General features: G+C 43.1%; 2 protein-coding genes across 4 annotated transcripts in view; one reads left to right on the forward strand and one right to left on the reverse strand.

The window, feature by feature from the left end:
• LOC144773733 (zinc finger BED domain-containing protein 5-like) overlaps positions 1 to 14,163 on the reverse strand; it is a 40,287-nt gene extending 26,124 nt beyond the window's left edge. The window contains exons 1-3 of the mRNA XM_078658872.1: positions 14,113 to 14,163; positions 4,880 to 4,954; positions 3,111 to 4,532 (exon numbers count right to left, since the gene is read on the reverse strand). Coding sequence (XP_078514998.1) covers positions 3,111 to 4,532; positions 4,880 to 4,954; positions 14,113 to 14,163 — 1,548 coding nt within the window. The remainder of the gene's footprint in view (positions 1 to 3,110; positions 4,533 to 4,879; positions 4,955 to 14,112) is intronic.
• ELMOD1 (ELMO domain containing 1) overlaps positions 1 to 18,751 on the forward strand; it is a 420,914-nt gene that overhangs the window by 80,670 nt on the left and 321,493 nt on the right. The window lies entirely within an intron of this gene.

Genomic DNA, 18,751 nt, shown 5'->3' on the forward strand with positions numbered 1-18,751 from the left:
GAGGTCATACGTTTCGGAGGGCACTCTTGTGCACAAATTAACTGGGACAAGTTGATACTTTTCCAACTCACTGAGTCGACTGTCCCCTGCCCCATGAACTACCCCTATAGGTGGGCCACTGAACCTATTAAATATTTGGAGATCTGGCTGAGCAGAGATGTGGATGAGATTTGGAGAGCAAACTTTGGCTGCGCTGTTGAATGATTTGAAACGGGCATACAAGTATGGAACAGGCTGTCGCTGTCCTTTGCGGGCTGTATTGCAATAGCAAAGATAGTGGTCCTACGTAAATTCTTATATCTTTTTATAAACCTCCAGATCCCCTTCACATCGAGGTTCTTTAGAAGACAACGGTCTAACTTGGTAGCGCTGGCCTGGGCGGGACGTCAGCCCAGAGTCAGATATGAGATCCTGACTCGTCCGTTGGCGAAGGGCGGAATGGGAGCTCCGGACTTGCAGGTGTACACCTTCAGTGCACAGACGAGTTACCTGCATCATTGACTGTAACCCACCCCATGTCAGCCAAATGTGGCAGTGGAAAATGTTATGTTATGTTATATGTGCCTATAGAGCACGCGAATCACCCCATAAGGGTATCTCTGCGCTAGGACGGCCTAGGTGAGCTGATGAGAGGTGATTAGAACAGCAAGGTTTTCAACAGTTTCCTGAAAGCCAGGTAATCCGTGTATTGACGGAGGTGTAAGGGGAGTTCGTTCCAGTAGTGTGGGACTAGATGGTAGAAGGCCTTACCCCCTTGGTGTTCTTTTTTAAAGCACGGGACTGTGCTGTTGCCACTGAAAACAGCAGCATTTGGCAAGTATAAGGCACCACGAGGTAAAATCGACCCTGTGGAATGCGTGAGGTGGGCGAGGGACTCCGACTTCAAGCCAGTCTCTCGAGCCTGCATGCTCCGTCAACCCAGTTATCGGATAATCCACTTTACCTCCCTCTGCGGGTCAGAGGGGCAGCAGACAGAGCCACGGATTTTGGGACTTACACTATTGCAGACCTGTTACCTGACACGAGGCTTCTTGCTTCTCTGCCCAGTCTGGCCACGTGAGGAGCGACGGCACTTGACACACTGTTCTATTATCAACTGCGGGCGACTTGTAGGGCGATGTATGACACTTTCCAGAGCATCCCCTCCTGATGCTTGAGACGCAAATAAACTAGTCACTAGACTCTACTCGATTACAATCCGACAGGATGTTTGCTTAGCGAGGGTGGCATGGGAGCGAGAATTGAGTAAGGAGATCCTGGAAGAAACGTGGTCGTACTGCTGTGGCCAGACAGAGAGATTATCCCCCAACTGTATTTTAACAAAATATACCGCACGCCCCTACAGCTGCAGAAAATGTGGGTCAGCGAGACCTTGAACTGCACTCGCTGTGCCACGGCACTCGCTGTGCCACGGTACCGCAGCCAACACTTCGTTCCTCCATTTGGCCTGGGGATGCCCTACGGTGAAGTTCTGGCGGGAGGTGTGCGTGACATTTGGCGATATTGTGGGGGGCCCTCTGATACCACATCCTGTGACTTGCTTGCTGGGGTAGTAGAGAAGACACCCGTGGGGCGCCGCAGGCTACTGGCAATACTATTGGTACTGGCAAAGCATAGAGTGGCAATGCACTGTGGGTGACGCCCAGCACCGCTGCGCGCTGCATGGTTGCAGGACGCTGCGTACTGCCAGGAGCCGCTTAATACATACTGGGAGCTCGTACCTGGGCGCATTAGGCCTGTGGACATTTTGAAATCCTTTGCTGCGCATCTAAGAGAGGCGGCTGAGGCCGCGCCGGAGGCCCTGGAGTAATAAAAAAAAGCATGTTGATGGACATGTGTACTGTGAGCAGGAGGGAAAGAGGGTCTATGTTAATTAACGTATTACAGGGGCACTTATGCTACCCGAATCATTGAGTTGTTTTGTGGGGGGAGGCGGGACAAGAACAAGTGTAGTTCTGATTATGTACGAATATCTCTGACAATGTGCATCTAATACTTCAAGATGTGTTTTATGTCTACTGCAAGCTTTGGTGTTGTACTGTAAAAAAGTTAATAAATTAAAATGTAAAAAAAACATCTGAAATTCCAAACTTAATTTTAGTCTCTGGCAAATGCTTTTTTGTTTCCCGTTTTTTATGTTACAAATGCTTCTGTCAGAAGCGGTGACGTCGTAAAGAGGAGTATTTTGGATCAACTGTTAACTAGTGGCATTGTCCTGTGTCATTTCATATTAGTGATCAGGGCTGAGTCATCTAAATATGTGTTAGTCAATGCAAATGTTTTTGTTCAATCAGAAGTTTAAACCCCTAAACAACTCTTGACTGACACTCACCTTATAGACTATAGAACAGAGGTCTTCAAACTTTTGTAGGTTGGGCCCCCCCCCTGCTTAATTTTTTTAAAAGTCGGGCCCCCCCCACCACCTGAGCGAAATTTCTGGAATATGGCACACTACATAATTGACCGCCACCCGCGTGTCCCGGGCCATATCCGGTAAATAATGTTCAACGCAATAAGAGTTTTGTTAGCTGTAGGTTTGTGAGTGGGTGTGGTTACATCAGAGCTTTATTACACAGCTCAAAACAAAATTTTCCAAGATAAAATGTGCGTAAATTGTTTTTAATAGGATGCTTTGTTTTACAAATGACAGATTGACAATAACACCACCAACATTAATGTGACGGGTGTGCCTGTTTTTCACCACAGAGACGGTCAATTCGCGGATGGATTTTTGCCACTGCCATCCTCAGGTTGTGTTCCACATCCAGTCTTGAACAGTACTTAGTCTTTAGTACCGCAAGTGCTGAGAACCCAATCTCACATAAATAGGACAAGCTGAAAGGCAAGAGAGTTTTGATGGCAGTTTCTCGCAAAGCTGAATATTCTGCAGACATTTTCAGCCAAAACTCTCCCAGTGAGACTTTGCTGAAATGCATCTGCAGAGTGCGGTCACTTTGAAGATCAATCAGTTCTTCCTGCATACGGATTGGGAGATGGCTTGCCACCTCTGCCAGAAAAGGTTGAAAGGCCCAGTCATTTAAGTGATCGTTGTCCTCTGGAAAATACTTTTGCAAACTGTCCCTGAGAGAAATCAGATGATTTTTTATTACCTCAGCAACACTTGGAAGTTCATATTCAGTCCCCGCAAGAGCATCTACTAAACATGGAAACTGCTCAAACAGGCCATCTTCAACTAATCTTCTCCATAATTCAAGCTTCTTCTTGAATGCAGTTATTCTTTTATTCATGGTAAAAGAAGTCATGTCAGCTCCTTGCAGAGACACATTCAGGGAGTTTAATTTCTCAAAAATGTCAGCAAGGTATGCTAGAAGTACAAGCCAGCGGGGATTGCATAGTTGTTCTGATTTGCAGGGGTCCAAACACAGAAGAAACTGCCTTACTTCATTCCGTAATTCAAAGATGCGAGACAGCACTTTCCCCCGGGATAGCCACCGCACTTCTGTATGAAACAGCAAGCCATCATGCTCAGCTCCCATTTCTGCACATAAAATTGCAAATAGACGAGCTCTTGTGGGATGGGTCTTTATAAAATTTACTATTTTCACAGCAGAATTCAGCACATCCTCTAGTTTGCTGTCCATGTTTCGAACAGCAAGGGCTTCCCGGTGTATCATACAGTGGGTCCAAAGAATATGTGGAGCCACTTTCAATACGTTCGCTTTTAGGCCAGCCCTAGCACCACACATTGAAGGAGCACCATCTGTGCAGATTCCAACACAGTTATCCCATTTTAAGCCATGGATATTCAGGAAGTCATTGATCATGGCAAACAAATCGGATCCTGTTGCCCGCCCCTTGATTGGCTTGCAAAATAAAAAAAATTCTAGTACAAGTGTTTCATAACAGTAACGAACATATGCAATTAAATGGGCATCCTTTGACACATCAGTTGCTTCATCCAGCTGTAAAGCAAACAAACTTGATTTCAATCTGGCTATGAGCTGTCCCTGGATATCTTCTGACATATCAGTGATGCGGCGGCAAACTGTTGTATCTGAGATGGGGATACTTTTGAACTTCTCTGCTGCTTTTTCACCAAGCATTGTCCTAGCTACGTCGAGCAATGCTGGGAGAATCACCTTTTCTCCATCTACAAAGGGCCTTTTGTTTTTAGCAATGTGGTATGCTACTTGGTATGATGCTTTTAATGCATTTGCAGGAGTATTTGCCACATGTTTCACAGCTTCTTTCTGCTGGGTTATCTCTGTCAACTTCCTGGCAAAACAATCTCTGCTTTTTCCTGCTAGAGACCCATGTTTCGTTTCAAAGTGACGCCTTAGTTTGGTTGGCTTCAAGCTGTCGTTAGCTAAGATCACGCCACAAATCACACACTGCGGTCTACTTTCTCCACTAACAACAATGCAGGTGAAACCAATATCCAAATAGGAGGCATCATATTTCCTTGTTTTTGCAGCTTTTCTCTCTCCGTCGCTTTCTGTTTCAGCCTTTCGCTTGAGCACTATACCCTCTTTTCGAAGCAGAAAACGATCCATATCAAATGCTCGCTTAACCTAAGATAAAAAAATCGGAGGCTGCATGTTAATGAATAGTAAATGGCTAGAATGTTATAGCTGCATGAGGTACAGGAGGTCTTTAACTTTGTAGTTGCAAAAAAAAAATCTTTAAAAAAAATATTATGTTTAAAATAAAATAAATTTGGATAAAAGCATAATTCTGTGGTAAGTGGCCAAAAAAGTAATTCCAGCTCATCCAGGCTTTAAGTAGGTGCTCCCAAAATTGCTGCAGTATGTATATGCTTTATACCACCGATTAGGCTCTGGAAGTTACTTGTTCGAAGGTTAGTGAGGGTAAACTTCAGCACTGCCCCTTCACCCATCACTCAAAAACAAATGCGTACCTTCTTATTCACTTCCTCAGATGTTTCTTCTGCTTGAATAGGAGTCCTCAGCCTAGCGACCAAGTAGCTTTTTCCCTTGCAATGAAGAGAACATGTTTAAGAAATATTACTTGCATGTTCTCAAGTTATTAGTTGACGTCCTGATGGCTGGTAAGATGGCCATGATCTGCAAGTTAAAAATTAGATTTCTAGCAGGACCACATTAGCTTTCCATTTTTTGAATTTGTTAAATTGATTGCATGTACTTCCTTGAGGCTCCTTCACTTCAATATCCCCCATTCACAATACACCCACTCTCCTGCTTGTGCCATGTTAATATTTCAACACCAGTGCAGTTCCTCCTTGGACCTTTGCGCAGAATCATAACTGGCACATGTGACTAATGTAATGTGCACTCTGCAGAGAACATGTGCAGCTGAAACGCATCTGGAACAGAACAAGGAGGGCTCCTGGGATACTCCGTACTGCCACTGTACCTTTTTGAAATTTGTATTAAAAATATAAATCTTTCCTATGCCAAAGCTATGACTCCATTGGTTAAGATACCACCTTGATATATTGGGAAAAATCCCAGGCGGTTCAAAAAAAGCAGCCACCGAAAGCTGTATTTTCAACACTTTCTGTGCATACTTTGAACAGCAAATATAAATTCATTCCACGTTGTAAACGTCACGCAATTGCCCCCAAATCTTTTTGGGATTTCCATGTGTGGGATCCTTAAAGTCAACAGGTCTCCTGAGAAGTACAGAGCTGCCAAGGTTTCAGATTGCTATGTGTGACATTTTTATAATGTTAGTGTCTTATGAGTGACATTTCAATGATTATATGAGCGACACTTTCTCGCAAGCAAAATCAAGCAAAGCAGGTGAGGGAAAAGTCACTGACCTAAAGTGTGTGACAGGACTCAATACTTCCTGACTAGGTACGGCACTTGGTACATATTTCATGGAGACTTAGATGTGGCCCTAAAGTCTTACCAAATAAAAACAAAAAACGCTCCAATGTTTTATTCTTGAACAGCCTGCACTTAATGAGTTTCACGGATATGTGTGCTCTCCCACCATATATTTTTACAAGCCACTTTGTGAAACATATGCTGCAAAAAGTGGCTTTCTTTTTCCCATAGTATAGAATATAAATGTAATGTGCCCTGTATAATAATCAAAGATCTGCCAATTGTTATTTTTGTGGCTAGACATTCTTTACTCATTTTTTCTACTTTTACCAACTCTGTATACACAATCGAACACAAGATAAATCCAGCATAAGTGTACCAAACCTTCACACTCGAAACATTGCATCAATATAACAGATTCTAATGCATAGAAAGGGAACACTTTACTCCAGCATAGCAATGGACAAGCGACCATAACATTCAGACAAAAAATGGAACAGTTCTTCAGCACATCCACTTGTAGGCTCTCCCAAAATCAAATGGAATTTACTTTCACATCGGCCTGGGCGAAGCTCACAGAGTTTCACTCTGTGGAATTCAGCTGAGTTATCTAAAAACTCCACGAAATTCCGCAGAGTTCTGCGAGCAGCGTAATGCCAGTGCCACCGTCCAGTCCTAGTACTGATGTACATTTAAGCACATTGCAAAGCAATATAATGATCTACAAAAGACCACCCCATGTATAAAAACATAAGATGTGATGCCATAGTAATTAAACCACTTTGCAAATATTGTAAAGAACATAATTGGCTGGCTTAGTAACAGCAGTGTCAAACTGACAAGCAGAAGATGAGCGTTGGTACCCCCTTACTGTGCTGCCTCCGGTGCCTGCTCTGCACTTCGTTCTGTAGATTTTCAGTCGCTAACTGCTGTGTCTCCTGGTTATCGCTCACCGCAGCTGAGCTACAGGTGTTGTGCTGTCAGCCTTCACCGACCGGCCTGGCTCCAGACAACTCATTCAGGGCCAGATGTAGGTAATCCCCGATTACCGATTCTTAAATACCGAATCATACCGATTCGGTATTTAAGAACTGGCAATCGGGATGTAGGTATATTTACCGAATTAATTACCGAATCGGTATGATTCGGTAATTAATGAATCGGTATTTACCGAGTCTGTAACTGCCATTGTTTCCTATGGGTCTTGAGGCCCATAGGAATCAATGTCAATTACCGAATCGGTAAATACCGATTCGGTAACTGGGGGAAATATTGAAGGGTGGCAGGGTGTCACTTTGACACCCTAATGCACCCCTCAATTGTGCATGGGTGCACATGTTGCTGACATATATGCCCTTAGGGCATGTATGTCTGCAACATGGCACTGTTTAAAAAGCAAAAAAAAGCTTTTTAAATGGTTTTCTTAATTTACCACCAACTACTAGTTGGTGGTAAATTAAGAATTCTTAAACCCTTTGCTACCTACATCTGAAATTACAGAATCGGTAATTTTACCAATTCGGTATTTTACCGAATCGGTAAAATTACAGAATCGGTAAAATTACAGATTCTGTAATTTTACATGCTCCTACATACCAATGTCCAAATACCGGTCGGAAACGGCCGAAAATCGATATTTTCGGCCGTTTCCGACCGGTATTTGGACACCTACATCTGGCCCTCAGTGTACTAGCAGCAGGAGCAGCTTGTGAGGACCCTGGCTTGATAATCTGTGCCTGCTGTCCCCCACCAGCCATACATGGTAGAAAGGAGGAAAGGTCACCAACGGAGCAGAGGCTGCCGAGCTCGGGGAGCAAACAGAGGCTGGCATGGGGCAGGCCAAAAAACACCATTGATGGCAGTCAGCATCTTCTTCTTTTATGCTCTCATCTGCCTGCAGCTGCCTCTCCTCTTGAGTTGTGCACTGTTTGCCCCACTCTTCCTAATGACCCAAGTATGCCCTTAACATCATTATCGCCATTCGCCAACCCACTAAACTAATGCTAGCCGACGCAGACAAGAGAACGAGTGAAGTTCTTCACAGCCATTTGGCACATCAGAAATTGTGCGGCACACTATGATAGGCTGAGATGGCCCCAATGCTCCAATCACCTTACATGCTCAGGCGACTCTCAGATAGGTCAGATTGAATATGTTCTGCCTCGGGATTGCTTGTTGTTGTTATACGACTCGAGAGCGCAATGACGGACATAATCAATTAGTAAATTGCACGGATGACACCCCAGCACTGTTATGCGGTGGGTGGCGGAGGTTTTGGCGAACTCCACGCTCCAAGCAGAGTGGAGAGTGACAAAAACTACGTGAACTCCGCCGGCAGAGCAGAGTTTACGTCACACCCCAACTTTTACACTGCTCTGCATGAAACATTTCTAAACTAAAAATTGGGTAAACTTTCTAATAAACTCAAACACTGAAAAAACGATAAACAACAGACACAATCAACTGCCTACCTTCACATGGAGGTAGGCCGTTCATTTGAAAAATATATGAGGACCCCTTTTAAATCTAAATCCTTTTAAATGTCATGGTTGGGAAATATTATTATTCTTAAACGAATATATACTCACACAAGCCTTTTACCTCCTTTGGTACCCCTCATTAGGCATTACCAATGTAGAAATTCTCACCAAGCTGAATTGGTTGTTAGGCCTTGTTTGGGGACTCAGCCCTGCTTGAGTACCACAGGGCAGCACATCTCCACATCATGTTGAAATGGACAGTGAAAGTGAGAACAGATGTCTTTTCATGGCTCACACATTGGTTGGCCGTTCCGTGTGGGACTCTGCCTGGTAGAGATGGGCCCAATGACCACTTAAAACAGCTGGCTAGACTACACCAGTCAAGAGAGTTCATGAGACCACACTACAGAAAGAGGATGGCTAACCGCCTACCCAATACTGAATATGCCTATCTATCACAACCCAGCAATCCCTGATCCTTGAGAGGTGAGGGGTTCTATAACTGGGAAATGGGGAAATGCAGGACCTTTTTAACCAAGGTCAGATTAAATCCTTTGAGCAATACAAAACAACTTACAGAGTGGTTAATTTGTAAACAAATAAGTGCCAGGGCTCTTGTCAAGAGGTAGCTTGCAACAGCCCATTTCTCCTGTTTGAGCCTCCTAAAACAGAACCAACTGCTAACCATGAAATTTAGGGGAGGGTGTGGCATAATGCCAAGAGTTGCCAATTTTGGGGCTGGGGAACCAGGTTTGAGTCTTGGAGTTGGCTCAACATGCTGTGAGTCTGGGCATATCACTTAATCTCCTCGTAAATGATGTATCCTTAACTGGTGCTCATGAAAAGCACCAGTGTTGATGATTAAGTGCCAATGCTGAGCACCGGAAACCACCGGCTCAAATTAAGCAATGAACCTACGGCATCCCTGAAACGAACAGAAAAGCGGCCACTATACCCCTGGCCAATTTTGAAGGGACTGTCGGCAAATATGCAGGCTGCCGGAGGGTCATTTCTAAAATTTACCAGGGCACTCCTGCTTACCGACCTAATTAAGAAGTGGCGCCACCAGCAGAGATGGGAAACGGATCCGGGGAAACCAAACAAAGAGTAAATGTGGGCGGGTCCATGGGTTGACACTCCTAAGATTTATTGAAACTTCCCCCACATGAAGGCAGCATAGAGGATAATGTACCAATGGAACATTATTCATATAATAATACTTATTATTGTGATCTTAATACTTCCAGAATGTGCTCCTATCTAAATGATAGATTGCAGTTAATTGTATCGCCCCTTTTATCTCTGGTTTTCCCCAGAACTTCTTATTGTCACCCCTTAGCTCTAACATAATTACGCCACCAGATGCTCCCTTTATCTGTTCTCGTGTGCTACTTTTCAGTACATTTGCTGACAACAAGATCCTTAATATGGACAATGATTTGAGGTGGTATCATGAACAATGTGTCCCCTAGCAAAAATTGGTATACGCACATTTTTGCACTTAAGTTTGCACATTTACAGCCACTTTTCTATAATTTTAGCACGCATGCATTTACTACATTTTTCATTAGTTACCAAACTATGTATTTAATCTTCTAATTGAGAATATGGCACTAATACATGCTTTGCACTAATTTAAAGCACTGCTTTTCAGTCAGGCAAATTTATGGATGTTGCATTACTCATTAACATTTTTAAAGTACAGTGGCATCCCAGATATGCTGTGTGCATATTAAAAATTACCCTTAATGGAAACATTTATAATGTTACCAGATACAAAAAAAATCTGAATTATTGCAGAAATGGCTGTCAGTAGTGACATTACCAGAACTGTCATTTACTCGATATTTTATTGGAAATTAACTAAATATTTCCCTAAACCTCCCTGCAGCAAGTATCTGCAGCTGATGATTGTTAAGATGGCCGCCACAGGACTGAAACGTTATCAGCCGGGTTTAGTGCATCTTCATGTAACATAGCAGCCATGGTGCATCTGAAGAAAATCAATGGAAGCATTTAATCAGTGCTGTGAACAGTGAAAGCTTCCTAATGTGAGCATCAGGAAACAATTCATCTCGGTTTTAAACCTCAGCCGTAACACGCATCACTCTGTGCTGCTCTTTACAACCGCGGTACTACGTTTCTTAACACTTTCATATATTTAGAAGGAGAACACACACACGGCTGTTTTCTCTTTTTCTGTTTTCTCTACCCCTATGATTTTCTTTAAATTATTGTCTTAATATTTATTCCCGGACCCGCATAAACACAATGTTGGGGCCAGTTTCAAAAACACATTGGGCCAGATGTACATTGTACATCCGGTCCAATGAACACAAAAAAACAAAACCAATTTCATTCTGGTTAGGGCTCAGGGCTGGACTGGGCGTTGTGGGAACCGGGCATTTCCCCGGTGGGCCACCAGGGTGGGGCTCCGCTTTTGTTACAGGGCTGTTTTTGCAGCATAGCTTCAATATTGGCCTCTGTAACAAAATCGGCCGAAACCTGCCCTGGCAAACAGCTTGGCTGCACCCCCAACCCCATGGGGGGCTGGGCGAGCACTCTGCCAGGGTCGGTTTTGGTTCCCAGTCCGGCCCTGTTAGGGCTCTTCAGTTGGGTGTAGCTTTGTTTCAGTGGTACAGTGAGCATGGGATCCTTGGCTGGGCGTACCTATGATACTTAGCAGTTTGCACTGAATTATACAAAAAAGTGATGGGTGGAATGCTTGATTTAACACCAGCCATTGGTAATTACTCAAGGCTGCATCCTAGTCCATAATTATTTTGCACACCATAAACCCGCAGTTTAGACCCAGCCATATGCAAATCAGTTGTGACCCTGCTCCAATAGGAACAGTCCAGCCCAAACTGCCAGGCCAGGTCCTCCCTTAAGCAAACCAAGACTGGTTTTGCCCTTGATTGGTGCTCTTCAGCCAGGTGTAGCTTTGTTACAGTGGCACAGTGAGCCAAGTGGGTGAAGAAGACTGGTTTAAACGACACCACCTGTACTTTCCCCGCCACAAACTGTTAGCAACGTGACAGATAACTGATATATGGATATGCTTTTGACGAAAGGTATTCCAGAATCCCTTTCACTACAGAAAATGAAAATGGCAGAAGCCTGATTGTCTTCCAAGACCGGACCAATTATGTCCACCAAAGATCTAAGAAAAGCCCTATCTTCCAGGCCCATTTGTCATTCGATCCATGCTGCCAGTGGCTTTGCTGGTCTGAGGAACAGCTTCCATTTTGTTTGTTTCACATCACACAATGACAAATATAAACAGTGTGACTATTTGCATCGTGAGACACAGTAAAATGAAGTGATTTGTCTAGAATCACGCATTTTCCTTAGTCAAGTGGCAAAGGCGATATTTTGGCCAAAGTTACCTGGTTCCATTGTCAACTATTTTAGACCATTATTTCTTTTCCTGTAAAATTATGCTGTATGATTTGTTAACATTTTAATGACACTTTTTAAATATTATTAAAAAACATATTTCAGTTTTTGCCTCCGCTACAAAATCTTAAAAAGACCAAATGTTCCAAGGAACATCCTCTCGCTGCCGTGCATGTGAGACATTCTGAAAAACAAAGCGAGCATCTGTTAATCAGTATGAAATATCCTGCTAATTTGTTCGTAATCCCTGATATAAATGCCATCAAGTGGAACACTGTCATGGAAAAACACTCGCACTCCTTAACTCCACTCTATTAGGAAGATGGCTTTTTCGAACTGAGGGCAGATCTTCAATAAAAATGGTGATTGTTCTAATTTTTTTTGTATATGAAACCTGCAGACAGATTTTTCTCCCTCAAAAAAGGGAAGTGCTAACGCTCCTCTTTCAGCGGATAATATCATAGATTACACCAGTGCCGATAACATTTTGTTCCAACATTACTGGATGACATGCATTGCACTGGTGCAATTTTTTCAAGGCAATTAGCATTACCTAACTTGTTCAAAAACAGCGTTTGAACTGAGAAGATGTAGCTTTAGGGCCAGAGGTGGCGACTTTGGAACTTGGGAACCTGGTTCAACTCAGCTTTGGCTCAACATCCTGTGACTCTGGGCAAACCACTTGAGGGCTTATTACGACTATAGCGGTCCTGTGGACCGTGGAAGCTGTGGTGGTGTGGGCACCACTGCACTGGCGGTCCGACCGCCTAGTACGAGTTTGGCGGTCCGACCGCCAAAGGACCACTGCAGGCACTGGGGATCCGTGATCCCTCAGTGGTATTGCAGGGGTGTGAGGCCGCAATATGCTCAAGGATATTACGAGTTTCCTCACTGCCGTCCTTTTCATGGGTGAGAGCTCACCATGAAAAGGATGGCGGTGAGGAAACTAAGTGGGCCCCCCAGGGTCGTCTGTTGCCTCTGGGCCAGGAGATGCATGCGGCGGGGGGCACATGTTGTGACCCTATGTATGTATGCACCCCCAGATCCTGCACGGCATGGATTGCAGAACAGAAACGTGCTTTGGTGTTCCCATTGCGGTGCCTAATGGCATTGCAGTGGCCAGTGGGACCGCCAAAGCACCGCCCACCGCCCACCAGACCAGGGTTGAACTCCTAATGTTACAGGCGGTGTTTTCGGACAGCTTTGACGGTCTGGTAGCCGGGCAGTAGCATGGTGGGCCGCTGCGAGACCACCAAAGCCTTAATAAGGCCTTTAATCTGCCTGTGCCTAAAACATTTTTGAAAATGTATGTGACCTTGTTTAAGGTACCTGGTTCACATGTAAAGCACTCCAATACCTTTGGGTTGAGTTCACGCTATATAAAACTGTAAAAGAAAAAAACGGAGCTGATAATTGTGACACTTCTCCGAAGTGTGACAGTTTATATATCAGTTGTAAGATCTCTAGAACAGTCCAGTGTCACCTGGAAATATTAGTGCTGAAGTGGTCTGGCTCCAGCGCAGTTGTTTTACTGCGGCGCTAAAAGTGCATCTATTTTTACCTCTATCAGCAAGAAGCACTGGCACCGCCCTTTCAAAAACAAAAAGCGTCAGAGCTTCAGGTCTGTGATCTGAAAGCATGGCAACAGCAAAGGCAGGAGATTCATTTAGCTTAGATGTGAACATCTAAAAATAAACAGTTACAATTGTATTCGTGAGACTGAAAGAAAGGAGGCCTCCTTAGTTCTCTCTGCTCCGTCTCTGCTTCCTGAGGGGCTCTGCGGCCTTACAAGCCGCAGTCGGGTGAAATGAAGCGTGACGCAAACCCGACAGCGCCCCTGCGTGCTCTGACGCGTCGAAGCCTGGCTCCCTCTCTCGACAGATCTGAAGGGACACCGCAGCATGATCCTGTCTCTGCCTGTCACTTTCCGCTGCCTTGTTATCTTTTAAGCAACACTGAGGAGAAGAACAGCATCTTTCAGGATACATAGATGGTATGGGCACAGCTGAACCTGAGCATCAGACAAGAGATGATTCACGCATGCGTGGTCTGGCAGCCATTCACGAAAGGTGAATTATCCAAGGAAGCTGCACAACTTTTGCATTCCCAATTGACACTTAGGATCAGATGTTCCAAGGTACCCGTTTGCATTTCTCACATAGCCTCTCCGTAGGAATCGCTGTTTAGGAACTGCAAAAGGATATGTACAAAATGTGAAATTCCCTATTAGCGATACCTACAAGGAATCGCTATTAGGGAATCGCAAATAGGAAATGCCATTGAATTCCTACCTATGGGCAAAATAGGAAGGTTTTTGCATTTCCTAAATTGTGATTACCTATTAGGCCAAGGGTGCCTCTGGGCTTAAGGCACCCATAGAGGCACCCTGAATTTCCTAGTACACATGTAAGTGCACATATCCCTTAGGGGCATATGTGCGCTTCATGGCACATGGTTACCATCGACTTGGAGTCGATGGTAACTGCATTTCCTAACTGCCCAATTCGCATTTAGTAAATGCTTTGTACATGTGCTTTAGGAATCGCAAATAGGTAATCTCTATTCCCTATTTGGGATTCCTAAATTGCGGTTGCAATTTGCAATTTCTACTGTTTAGAAATCGCAAATTGCGACTGCGATTTTGCCTTTGTACATCTGAAAAGGCCATTTGGCGTTTCTTAACCACTTCGGCGCTGATGACGAGCTGAGCTCGTCATCAGTTGCACCGCTCGCACGCTGATGACGAGCTGAGCTCGTCATGTAACGCGCTTTTTGAAAAAAGCAGCGCAGCTCGAAAATAGCCGCCGCATGCATGCGGTTAACAGCTCAAAATAGCGATTCGGACTGTTAAGAAATGCTAAAACCCTCAGGCCCACAGGCCCTCGCTATGAGTCATGCGGTAAACCCGATTCAGCTGGTAAGCAAGATTACCGGCCAAATCAGGATAGGACGTTTTTCAGGAACATCGCACTGCCAACATTTTTCCACTTGAACATTTTAACTGTAGAGATCAGGCAAAAAGTGTGTCAATGCCAGGTCCTCCCTGAACCAGAATACAAACAACTGAAGTTTGATATCAAAGCTGGTTGGGGCTCTTTAGTTGTATGTAGCTTGGTTAGAGTGGCACAGTGAGCAAAATATCATGAGAAACATCTGAAATGATGGAAAACTTTGGAATAGATATGGAACCACTGATCATCTGGTGAAATTTTGTAATGGAGTGGTATTCCTGCACTTTGGAATTCAAGAACACACGTGTTTCTAGTGGAACACTAGAAGCATCCCTGTGGGCACTCAGTTTTTCCTCAGTGCAAAATGAGGGTTCCAACACAATTTTAATTATTCCAATTCTTCAATGTTTTATTTATTATTTTTATACATGCGGCATTGTAAGATTCCGAAGTTACCGATACCTTACACAAGTTGTGTTTATCATGTTTTCATTTGTTACTTTTTAGTGTTGTTCCCTGATGAAGGGCTGATTGATATGCCCGAAATGCATTGGATATGAATCTTACAATGCCGCATGTATAAAAATAATCGGAAAAGAAGAGTTGAATTATACAATGAACTGTGTGAAATAAAACATTGAAGAATTGGAATAATTAAAATTGTGTTGGAACCCTCATTTTGCACTGAGGAAAAACTGAGTGCCCACAGGGATGCTTCTAGTGTTCCACTAGAAACACGTGTGTTCTTGAATTGTTTGACGTCCTGGGATGTCGGACGTCTCCTGTGGAGCACCTACAATCTATTAAGCATTTCATTTGAAAATCACCACAACCCAGCTGTGCATCTGCCTCAATTCATTTATTGCACTTTGGAATTACCATGTCTCTCGGTTTGGGAATACCAGCGTAGTTTGCCCCATTGACCTCTTAATGAGGGTCCTAGATGTGCAGAAGTAGTCATTCCCCTGTGTGGTCAGAAAAATACAATGCAAATGAGATGAACTCTCACACAGTTGTAATTTTATGTGTATTCACCAGTGTTTGCCATACATATCCTTCACTAATCTGCATCGCAAAGCAAAAATGAAACCAGACCTAATTGATAACAACCTTATCAGCACGGTGCAATTATAAGTTAATCCTCCCGGAATGTGTAATAACCACTGGACCTGATTTTTCAATATCAAATTGCACACAAAATCCCCTAATCTGGGAAGATTAGAATTCCATGAGCAGGTGGTAAATGGTACCACAAAATGACTCTGACTGCAAAGCACATTGCTTCTGTATTTGCATCAAAAAGAAACTCAGGGTAGGTCCTGTTCCCTCTCTGTAGCAGTGAACTTAGATCCCACCAAGGGCTCTGAATTCACGTACGTGGTTGGGCCAAATGTGGGGTATCAGGAATAGAGAATACAATGGTTTTAAACTAGCTTTGCGCCCTTTGTCACCTGAGCAAGGGTGATATATGAATTTAAATTTAATATACCAAATCGTGTATTCTTGGTATTTATTTGTATATATTTATTGACAGGTGCTTTTTTATAATCTTTTGAATAGTTTTATGGCATTTTTTTTTTAGATCTGTGTTTGAAGTATGAGTGAGCGTTGTACTGTACATGTTGCATGGTCCTCTTTAGCGAACTTTTATGACAAACATGTCAAAATTAAGTACACAACAACAGCATATACAGATGCAAAATTTCCTGAATACATTTCGGGCCTGTGCAGTAAAGCACAAAACAGATAATCTACACTAATGAGTCCTCGGTCCAGGGGAAACTCACTGCACTGATTCTAAAGTAGTTTTCGACAGACATGATTACTGGAAAAGACTTTGGAGTCTCTTTCGACAGCGAAGAAGGTTCATAAAACTCAGTTCGTAGACAGTTTGTGGTAACAGGTCAAAGGTAAAGTTTAGAGGTGGGGAAGGGGATAAATCAGTACAGCCCATCAGTCAGTTAATTTTATTTGGTTAGTCACCATAAAAGTACATACACAGCTCAACACATCAATTATTAATAAAACAGTTTCAATTTGCAAAAATATTAGTTTATTTCCAGTATTTAAAATATAGATCAACAAATTCGATAGAAATGTTCAATTAGCCACCAATTGTAATTGGTGGGCATTGGGAAGGCGTATGCGCCTTCAGTAATTCCTTCAGCTGAGTTGGGATTTTCAAAAAGGTCCTAGTGAATACCCAGATATTATCCAGAGCCGTGCAAACTTTTATAATTAATGTTTTGCAGCCAGCCTTTGGGGCTTGACAAATCTTCAGCCATGGCAGCAAAGGGTCCAAACTAATCGAATTCTCCAAATAATTCATCCCAGTCTCTGCATTGCAAATGTATGTGGCCATGCTTGCAGGAACAGCTAAAAGTGTGCATATAAAGCTGTTTTCAACCTTTTGCAGTATTTAAGAATTGGAGTGGCCCCTGTAGAGGACAACAGGGATGCATTTGGACTTAAAAAGATGTAACAGGCTTGTGACTCAGCTTTGAAGCAAAACAAAAACTGTCATCCATCTCTTTAGACAGTTGCTCTAATCTAAGGGTCAATAGAGGGCCCCAAATATGGTCTGCCCCAGTAGTAGTAGTAGTAGACTACTTCCGGAGACTACTGCTGCCTACTGGTCTGAATCAAAAGGGATCCCCAACTGATTAAAATGTCTCACTTTAGTAACTGATACCCCTTTGATTGAATGGCTCTTTAGAGCAGTTTACTTTCATATTGAGATTGTTCATAAAAATGGGGAAGGTACTTGTTATGAGGACTGCATCATCCACATATAATAAAGTGGGGATACAGCAATTTCCCATTTTTGAAACATCCTTCCTGTTTTGCAGTAAATATCTATCCAGCCTGTTAATATAAAAACAGAAACAGGGCCAAAATAGACCCCTGTCGGACACCCCGGGTACACCTTACCAATGGGGTGCACTATCCTATTGGGCCAAATCTAATTCTGACTGTGGTATCCCAATGTAGACATCTCAATAAAGTGACCAGTGCCTTTTGTACTCCCAAGTTTTCCACTATGGACCATAATTTAGAGCAATTAATATTATCAAATGCGTTTGAGAGGCCCATAAACTCTAGCTTCAATGCACTTTTCTTTGCTTGGACATACTTTCTAATTGGGAGGGACAGATTAAAACATTGTTCCACAGTGCTGATGTCTGCTGTAAAACTAAATTGGACCTCTGGCAGGATATCATTAGTCTCAGTCCACTCCTCTAGTCTGGAGAGGAGAAGCTGTCCCAGAATTTCAGGGTGGAATCCTATAATGATATTGGGCGATACGAGTTTGGTTGGTTCCTGTACACGTCTTAAAGATCGGTGTAATAGTTGCCCCTTGCGAAGAAGTAATTAGTGGGCCCACAATTGCTGCCCAATCACATTTGTGAGTAATGGTACCCAAAATGCAATATTCTCAGGAAAGGACTTTGGAGTCTTGTTCGACAGACCTCAAATTAAATGCAAGTAGTTTGCACTTAGATAGCACAGAGGGTTCATAAAACTCAGTTTGTAGATATTTTGTGGCAACAGGTCAAAGACAAAGTTTAGAAGTGAAGAGGACAGACATAAACCAATACAATTTATTGCAGGTATGAACATTAAGTAATGGAAACTGGACTGATATAGATTCATAAATAGAGAACACTAAAAGTGCCACCAGACAATATCGAATAAAACATGAAAAGAGATATGAGAAATGAAGATGATTGATGAAATACCGATAAAGCAAAAACTTAAAGCAATATGAGTCTAAGGAGATCTGAACTAAATTCAGATCAAATGTCAATGATGTTACAGAGCTCAGTTTTGCAAAGGTCTACAGTGAGACTACAGGGTCTAAAGACAGGTGAGCTGAAGTATAACCCCTCCAGTTATGCCCTTTCTCTTCAGGATTATCCTACCAGGTTCTACAGCTCAGATGAAATCTAGTTTTACCACAGTGCTGGGATTGCCTTGAAAAGGAGGCTACAAAGCCACTCCAAATGTAACCTTAAGTGTTAACTGGTCACTTCTCCTTCCAGCAGCCTCCCAGTCAGTGGGAATTCACCATAAACAAATGTACTGTTCGTGTACATGGACTGAACTCACAATACATGTATTTCTGTTCCTCTCAATGTCGTCTGAA

This window comes from Lissotriton helveticus, chromosome 8 (genome assembly GCF_964261635.1).
Source record: "Lissotriton helveticus chromosome 8, aLisHel1.1, whole genome shotgun sequence".
Taxonomy (NCBI): domain Eukaryota; kingdom Metazoa; phylum Chordata; class Amphibia; order Caudata; family Salamandridae; genus Lissotriton; species Lissotriton helveticus.